General features: G+C 44.7%; 1 protein-coding gene across 2 annotated transcripts in view; it reads left to right on the plus strand.

Moving 5' to 3' along the window:
- TBC1D23 (TBC1 domain family member 23) overlaps window positions 1–8,648 on the plus strand; it is a 111,184-nt gene extending 102,536 nt beyond the window's left edge. For both annotated transcript variants that reach the window (XM_082245039.1, XM_082245038.1), the window contains 3 exons: window positions 5,351–5,486; window positions 7,120–7,314; window positions 8,510–8,648. In XM_082245039.1, the coding sequence (XP_082101165.1) occupies window positions 5,351–5,486; window positions 7,120–7,314; window positions 8,510–8,591 (413 nt within the window). In that variant the 3' untranslated portion in view covers window positions 8,592–8,648. The remainder of the gene's footprint in view (window positions 1–5,350; window positions 5,487–7,119; window positions 7,315–8,509) is intronic.
- The last annotated feature ends 692 nt before the right edge of the window (window positions 8,649–9,340 follow it).

Consider the following 9,340-nt stretch of genomic DNA (forward strand, 5'->3'; position numbering starts at 1 on the left):
GGTTTCACAAACATTGACTGAATGGACCAAGTTGTTACGCCGTGACCTAGAGGGGAGAAGTATCCCCCCCGGCAGTATCGGACTTGCTGGAGCAGATGATACAAGGACTACAGTTTGTCTGTGACGCCGCTCTGGACGCCACTCCATTGTTGGGGCGTGTATCGATTTCAGCAGTGGTCCTCAGGCGTGTGTTGTGGTTAAAGTGCTGGTCGGCGGATTAAGGTTCCAAAAAAGCTTTGGCTAATCTCCCCTTCAAGGGAATCGCCTGTTTGGGGCCACCTTGGATGAGATTATCAAGGATCTCACTGGGGGCAAGAGCACTTTTTTGCCACAGAATACTAAGGGTAAAGGACCTCGTCATAGACGGGGGCCTTCCTTTTCCGCTCATAAAAAGTTTTTTCGCCCCGCTGGGGCGGGCGATAAGGCAAAGCCCTCCATAGCCCCTCCAGGGGGTTTCAAGGGGCGCTGGTCGGGTAAACAAAAGTCCGGCTCTTCCAGAGCTGAAGATAAGACCACTAAAGCCTGAAGGTGCGCCCCCACCCATATCTGGGGTGGGGGGACGTCTTCACCGGTTTCCGGATCCATGGCTTTCCAGAATCCCGGACAAATGGGTTCGCAAAGTCATACGGTCGGGATACAAGATCGAGTTTCGATCACTTCCACCGGTGCGATTCTTCCCTTCCAATATTCGACTATCCCCGGATCGCTTAAAAGCTTTGCGGGGGGCAGTAACGGATTTGATGCAACAAGGAGTGGTGGTCCACGTTCCTTGGACAGAACGTTTTCAGGGGTTCTATTCGAACCTATTCACAATACCCAGAAAAGAGGGCAAGGTGCGTCCAATTCTGGACTTAAGAGCACTCAATCATTTTGTCCGGGTACAAAAATTCAAGATGGAATCCATTCGCACAGTAGTGGCCTCCCTGCATCAGGGGGATTTTCTGGCGTCCATAGACATCAAGGATGCCTATCTTCACATTCCCATTTACGCAGGACATCAGCGTTTCCTTCGTTTTTCCGTAGGAGAGAACCATTATCAGTTTGCGGCGTTACCCTTTGGTCTCGCCTCTGCTCCCCGGGTCTTCACAAAGGTGTTGGCCCTAGTTTTGGCGCTGTTGCCACATCGGGGCATATCGATTCTAGGTTACCTAGACGATCTTCTTCTCCGTGCGGAGTCTCCGCAGGCTCTGTTGCAAAACTTGGAGATCACTATGATCTCTTTGCAAGAGTTCGGGTGGCTGGTGAACCTGCAGAAGTCATCTCTGGTTCCCACCAGGAGGCTGGAATATCTGGCCTAATTTTAGACACATCCCTGGCAAAAGTGTTTCTCCCTGCGGAGAAACTCCAGAAGATTCAGTCATCGATTCAGTTGTCAACTGGCCTTCCCTTCGGACTTGCATGAGGGTCCTGGGACTGATGGTGGCTTCCTTCGAGGCAGTACCATTTGCCAAGTCCCATACCCGAATCCTTCAAAAGGAGATTCTTCTCAAATGGAACCGGAATCCCGATTCCCTGGACAATCGGATCCGGCTGAGCGAGCGGACCAGGGAGTCTCTGGTCTGGTGGCTTCGGTCTCCGATGCTCAGCCAGGGGAAGTCATTTCTTCCGATATACTGGACGATTGTCACCACGGATGCCAGTCTATCCGGATGGGGAGGAATTTTCGGCAGATTATCTGCTCAGGGGCTTTGGTCCCTGGAAGAATCCAGGTTACCGATAAATGTATTGGAACTGAGAGCGATCAGACTTTGTCTGATTCACTGGACCGAGCAGCTCCGGGGCAGCCCGGTTCGGATCCAGTCGGACAATGCCACGGCCGTGGCTTACGTCAATCACTAAGGGGGCACCAAGAGTGTTCTGGCGGCCATAGAAGTGGCCAGCATTCTTCGTTGGGCGGAACGATTTGTTCCAGCTCTCTCCGCGGTATTCATTCCGGGGGTGGAGAATTGGCAGGCAGATTATCTCAGCCGTCAGATTCTGGATCAAGGGGAATGGTCTCTTCATCCAGAGGTATTTCACTAACTGTGCCTTCATTGGGGCACCCCGGATGTGGATCTGTTGGCATCTCGGCTCAACAGGAAGGTGCGGAGGTTTGTAGCTCACTCCCGCGATCCTCTAGCAGACGCCGCAGACGCGCTGGTCGCCCCGTGGGGGCAGTATCAGCTACTGTATGCCTTCCCTCCTCTCAGGTTGCTGCAGGATAGAGGTGGAGGGAATTCCAGTTATCCTGGTAGCTCCGGACTGGCCTCCTCGGGCCTGGTACGCCGACCTGGTCAGGCTGGTCGCAGACGTTCCTTGGCGACTTCCTCTCAGGGAGGATCTGCTGTCTCAGGGACCGATCTTCCATCCTGCTTTACGATCGCTGGCTTCAACGGCCTGGCTATTGAGACCCAGGTGCTGAAGGACAAAGGGTTGTCAGCTTCAGTTATTCCTACTCTAATTAAAGCAAGGAAAGCGACTTCCAGAAAAGTCTATCATCGCACATGGAAGTTTTATATCGCGTGGTGTGAATCCCTTGGGTTTCCTCCACGTTCTTACTCAGTGGCCCGAATATTGGCTTTTCTGCAAAAGGGGGTTGAGCAGAAACTGTCCTTGAGCACTATCAAGGGTCAGGTTTCAGCGTTAGCAATCTTCTTTCAGAGGCCTCTGGCTACTCATTCCTTGGTGCGGAGTTTCATCCAGGTGGTGCGGCACCTGGCTCCGCCGGTGCGCGCACCCTTGCCGCCCTGGGATCTTAATTTGGTGTTGTCGGTTCTTCAGAAACCTCCCTTTGACAATATTAGGGAGATTCCCTTGCTTACCTTATCCCAGAAGGTGGCCTTTTTGGTGGCTATCACGTCTGCACGCAGGGTGTCAGAACTGGCCGCATTGTCCTGTCGTTCCCCATATCTGGTGGTTCATAGGGATAAGGTGGCTCTTCGTCCGAATCCATCCTTCCTTTCTAAGGTGGTTTCAGATTTCCATCTAAATGAAGATATTGTATTACCTTCCCTGTGTCCTAAGCCCAGTCATCCTCGGGAGTTTGCGTTACACTCCTTGGATGTAGTTCGGGCGATCAGGGTATACCTGAATACTACGGACTCGTTTCGTAAGACGGATTCACTTTTTGTGATCACGGATGGCCCTAGAAAGGGGTTGCCTGCATCCGCCGCGACTATCTCTAGATGGATCAGACAGACGGTGGTACAGGCTTATTGTATTAAGGGACGGGTTCCCCCGTTCCCTGTTAAGGCGCACTCCACTCGGGCGCTTAGCGCTTCCTGGGCCTTCCGCCATCAGGCGTCAGTGCTTCAGGTTTGCAAGGCGGCTACCTGGTCGTCGGTTCATACCTTTACAAAATTTTATAAAGTTGATGTGATGGCATCGGCGGATGCCTCTTTTGGCCGCAAGGTTCTGCAGGCCGCTGTTTGAGGAGACCGGTGGTCTACCTCGAGGGTTTTTTTCTGTTGGGTTTTCAGTTGAGTCTCATCCTGTTGTCTGATGAGCCTTTAAGACTTCTAGTTGGCACCGGTTGGGCCTTCTGGATTGGATTTTTGATTTCCGTTATCCCACCCCTCATTTGTGGCACTGCTTTGGGACGTCCCAATTGATATTAATCAAGAGGACTGTGTCTGTCAATGAGCAACAGAGAAAATTGGATTTTTGTAAGAACTTACTGTAAAATCCTTTTCTCTTAAGCTCATTGATAGACGCAGTACCCGCCCCTCTATTTTGAGTTGGGTTGGGTTAAATTCTCTGACACTGCTTTGTGACATAACTGACATCCTGTAGCAGGGAGAGAGAGGATATACCCTCTGGGACTGCCCCTAAGGTGTGGCCAGAACGTTTTCTTCTGCCTAGTGTCCTGTTCCTGTAGAGGGCAGTATAACCCAATTGATATTAATCAAGAGGACTGCGTCTGTCAATGAGCTTAAGAGAAAAGGATTTTACGGTAAGTTCTTACAAAAATCCAATTTTTTATGAGTATACAACCGCTTTAAGCTCTGTCCATTTTGAATAGAGCCACTGTAAGAACACAATATTGTGGGAAATGTGTGATTGCAATTATGTTCTAAGATGTTGAATGACAGCTTGGTTGTTGGCCACACAGAGTGTGTACAATATTTACCAATTGCTGTGTGTGTGGGCTTACCTGCTTTAATGCGGATTAAATGGATTGTTAGGTTCTCACTACACATTTGTTGATAAATCTAGAGGAAATTGTACAATCCGCTTGGACTATGAGTAGGTAGCTTAAATGTTTGGCAGCCTGTTGGCATGCTATGGTAACAAGTAACTGAGATGAACACAAACAGGAAAAGAATCGGCCTTTAAGTCTATATAAACCTATGAACCATAAAACTATATTCGTATGAAGCTTACCAGTCCTTAGGTGTGGTGGCTGCATTTGTTTTCCATTCACAATTTTTTTCACTTTATTTTCATTTGCTGATCGTGCCAGTAACACACTGCCTGCCCTTGGCAGTAGCAGCTTTGTCATCCTAAAGTGTTGTAATTTGATTATAGAAAACACAGTTCATCTCCATAATATAGAAGGAAGATGTTCTATAGTCTTTACACATTTACTGTTAACCTCGTTTAAAATAACATTGCAATGTGCACAGGGTAGTACTATATTTTTTGCAGGGAAGTTTACACCTATGGAACAAATTTACCAAAACACTTTTTCAGTGGGGCAGTGTATGAAACCAGGTAGCTGACAAAATTGTGAGACCTCCTAACATGCAAACAACTGACCAAAAGAGAGCAAATAGGAAAAGTTTATTGTTGAGGAATACATATACTTTAACCCCTTCCTGCTGCCGCTTCCTGGCCCTTTAAGAGGTTCTTAATGCCAGCAGGTGGACGTTCCAATCACGTGACCACCATGATTGGCTGTCACAGTGGTCACATGATGGGAAAGCTCCCGATTGCAAGTATGCATAGGGAGCGTTCCAGTACCTGCTGGTTATTGAGCTGGGAGTGCGCTCTCGGGACAGTCATTTGTTTACACAGGGCCACATATATGCGCCCGCTCGCCATTAAAGCCCACCCACAGAGTGACTGCATATATGCGTACGACCGGCGAGAAATGATTAACTGTGACACTTACTTATTACATGAATACCTTCATTACAGGAGAACCAAATGCATATTCTACATCTCTACTCTTCTGCACGCATTTGTTTACTTCCTTACTACATGTAAACGATGACCGCACCCTATTATCCAAAATCTTTCATATCTCCTTAAAAAACTTCCTTTAAAAATAACCATATTTGTAGACAGTGCGGTTGCTGTTTTTGGATTATTTCTGTTAAACAATGTATGTAATTTTTATTATCTCTTGTTTTTCTTTGTTTTCTTCCAGATGAGATTGATAGTTCATCTATGTCTGACGATGATCGTAAAGAGGTGGTTAACATCCAAACATGGATAAACAAACCTGATATCAAACATCACTTCCCATGTCATGAAGTTAAAGAAACCGGTCACATGTTTCCAAGGTGTGTAACATTAGAATTGTTTTGCCCCACCTAGGTTTGTCTTTAAAACTGGGTGATATTTACCTTCCAAAGGATTTGCATTTCTGTCCATCCAGTCTTGCGATTTACACAGTCTTGCCAGACAGCACAGCCAGCCTGAAGACCTGATTTTCTGTGCTGTAGGTAAGTAATATAGCTTGGCCTTGTCTGTGCGCCAAACCTTTGATTGGACCATGAAGGAGAAGTCACTCAGTTGTCCCGTCAGCATTTCCTTGTAAGCACATATGCACTGCAGCAAAACTGAGTAGCTATTTGTGCTATTTTTTCTTTTCCTAGTCTGAGCTCTGATGTGTGGGATAATTGCAAGAGGTTGATGCAAAGTCAAATTCAGGCAATTTTACAATAGTTGCGTTTAAAAGACTTAGAAGAAAAATTTGCAGAGCTATTTGAAGAAAAACTGCATGTACATTCGTTTTGTGCTAATGCTGTGTTCTGTCAGAATACCGCTACCTATCAGATTCTGCTACTGGAAGTGACGTACAGACTAGAACAACTTGCTGCGCATGCGCCATGTGTTCCAACATGGCCGCAATACGTTCCAATAGGTTTCCTAATGTGACAGAACATGAAGCAGAGGCAGACTTCTTCTTACACCCACGCAAGTCTTGAATTTTACATTTATTTTAGCAGTAAACTCACCTTTTATACTAAAATAGACTATTTCACTGCGACCGAGTTAAATAGTCTGTTTCACTATATAATCAGTTTTTCCCTGAGCAGTGTGGGTTGTAGCAAGATGGCTGCCGCCACCTACCTGCAGGTTTCTTGCTATACTTAGTAGAATACAATAATAATACAAATGTAATACTGTGATTCAGAGTATAAGGTGAGTTTACTGCTAAAATAAATGTAAAATTCAAGACTTGCATGGGTGTAAGAAGATGTCCGCCTCTGCTTCGTGTTCTGTGACATTACGAAACCTATTGGAACACATAGCGGCCATGTTGGAATGCATGGCGCATGCGCAGTATGTTTCAGTCCGTACGTCACTTCCGGTAGCAGAATCTCATAGGTAGCGTTACTGTTTTTTTTTTTTGTTTTTTATTGGTTCAGCCAGATGGACTTGTGTCTTTTTTTCAACCTGACTAACTATGTAACAGCCGCTCTCTCATTTCTCTCCCTCCTCACTGGGCACATTTTTGCCAGATTGTTGTAAAAAAAAAATAAAAAATTACATTTTCTAAAAACTCATTATGCCTCATAGAAAATACCTTGAAATGTTTACTTTCCAAAATGGGGTCATTTTGTGGGCATTTCCACTGTCCTGGTGCTGGAAGGCCTCCAAAAATGTTATACTGTAGGTAGTCAGAAAATCAGATCCGTAATTTATGCTCCTTGAAAGCACAAAGGTGCTCCTTGGATATTGGGTCCCTCTATAAATCTAGGCTCTGAAAGTCTTATAAATGGGGTGCCCCTATATTCAGGAGGCATAGAAGAATATGTTTTAGAGTGTAATTCTAAGTACCGTATGCCTATGCTGTGTGCGAGACATAACTTGTTAAAATAACTTTGTGAAAAAAATATTTAATTTCTTCTATATTAGACAGTGTTTAATTATTTTTCTTTTCTTTTTTTTTTTTTTACCCTTTTAAAGTCACCTTCTGGTAACCGCAACCCATATGTACTGTTTGCGGGAGATCCAGTCTAGGAAGGGATTTGCGTATATACAGTCACGTCAAGCGCTGAGCTCGGTTGTAAAGATAACATCGAAGAAGAAACATCCAGAGCTGATCACATTTAAATATGGAAATAGCAGTTCAACAGGAGTGGAAATATTAGCAGTGGAGAGGTGAGAGATCTCTATAATAATATTTATTTTGTATACCGCATTTATGTATAGTGCAAACAATGAGTGCGTGTTATATGCCGATATTCTTTTACCAACAGAGAGGGCAGGGATCGGGCGGTTCGCCTTGGGTGCCGCATATTGGGGGGGGGGGGGGTGTCAGGCCGGCCGCCCGCCTCTCCTGGCCCTGGGACAGTTAAGAGAAAAATCACTGCCAGCCCCTTTTTATAGATCCTTTCTACATTATATCACTGTCGCTGAAAAACGGTGCCTCCTAAATACCTTGTTAGCTTCGTTCTTTCTGACTGCTTTCCTTCCCCCGCTCCTCCTTCTCTGAGTGTAGCTTCATAATTGGTGGAGGCGAGCGATCACATGACCGGCCATTAAGAGCAGTCACATGACTGGCCATGAAATAATGGAGCTAACAAGGTATTTATTTATTTTTTTTACTTTAGAGTATGCTGGCAGGGCTGTGTCAGGAGATTGGGGGTCCCCTGGGAGTGCAGGGGGGCTGTGCAATGTAAAGGGAGCTTTATAATAAGAGGATGTGTACTGTGCATGGGGGGAACTGTGTAATGTAAAAGGGGCTGTGCAATGTACTGGGGGGCTGTATAATGAAAGGGTCTGTGTACTGATCAGGGGGAGGGGGCTGTTTAATGTAAAGGAAGTTGTGCAATGTAAAGGGGGTCTGTATAATGAAAGGGGCTGTGTACTGTTATTTTAAATTATTTCAAATGTTTTTTTTCCTGAAACTTCCCTCTTAAAATTAAATACGGTAATTAAAAAGTGATGGTTCGGTTTATAGGCTCTTCCATTATGTGTGTGTGGCCTAACCTTGTGTATTAAAGCCCCAGCACTGTAATACATAAAGCTGTTTATTTTAGGGTTTTAGCTCATTTACAATCTCCTCCTGCCATTTCTTACATAATGTGTCTCTACCTTGTTAGAAACCCTCAACATCTCGTAGTTCAGTGCTTCAGTATCTGCAAAGGGTTAGCATGTTCAGTTAGTGGCAAGCTGTGCAATACCAGAAATGATGAGACAGAAGAGAGCAAGTGCGGTCACATGATTTACAGTAACAGGTCTGCAGAAAATTAGGTCTTTTTACAGGCAAAAAGAGCTTTTAGTATGGTTTATCTTGGTTTGTTATTTTGCATGCCAGTAGTTTATTGATCTCCACAATATGTTCTCTTTTTAGGTACCTAATACCCAACGCAGGAGACGCTACCAAAGCCATCAAACAACAGATCATCAAAGTTCTTGATGCCTTGGAAAGCTAACAGCACCTCCACCGCCGTTTTCTATGTGTTGACAGGATAATAAAATAGTTAATTTAATTTTCTTGGGGTTCTATTTCATAACACTCCTTTTGCATAAGTTTATTTTATTTTTTTTTACAATATTCATTTTGACAAGTGTACATTACTGTACTGAAAACGACTGTTCAGTGGAGTGAAGGAGTGAGATCTGACATGATTGTCCCTAGCTTTGGAAATGGGGACAATAGAGAAATGACGTGGACTCAGTACATTTTTTTTTCTCGACATTTCTGATTTTGTGTAAATAAAGGGGAAACACTCAGGTTAGCGTACCGGTGATGGTAAGCACAGAGCCCTGACTGGATCAGTATTGACAGCGGATGGTGCACAGAGAGGACTGTACTATGCACCAGAAGCGCTCCTCATCATAACCAAATGGCGTTTAACCACAGTGCACTAACAGTAGGCTCTCTAATTAGCTTTTTATTTTTTTGTACATTCCATGTATAGTTCCACAGGCCTGCAACCATATCTTCCACCTGCCCCAATTTTATTCATAACTGTCCCAATTTTCAGTCCTCAGAAGGGATTGTTCTTTTTTTTTTTTTTTAATTGGAACTGCATATGAAATTGTTTGGAATAAACTAAGTGGGGTTTGAGCAGGTCATAGTTTGGATTTTAAAGGTAAGCTACATGCAAAAGGAAAATTGAATTGATTGAAATAATTTTGTGTATCTACGCTTCTTTTTTTGACATCCTATTTAACAGAA

The sequence above is a fragment of the Pelophylax lessonae genome (assembly GCF_965119305.1).
Source record: "Pelophylax lessonae genome assembly, chromosome: 2".
Classification (NCBI taxonomy): domain Eukaryota; kingdom Metazoa; phylum Chordata; class Amphibia; order Anura; family Ranidae; genus Pelophylax; species Pelophylax lessonae.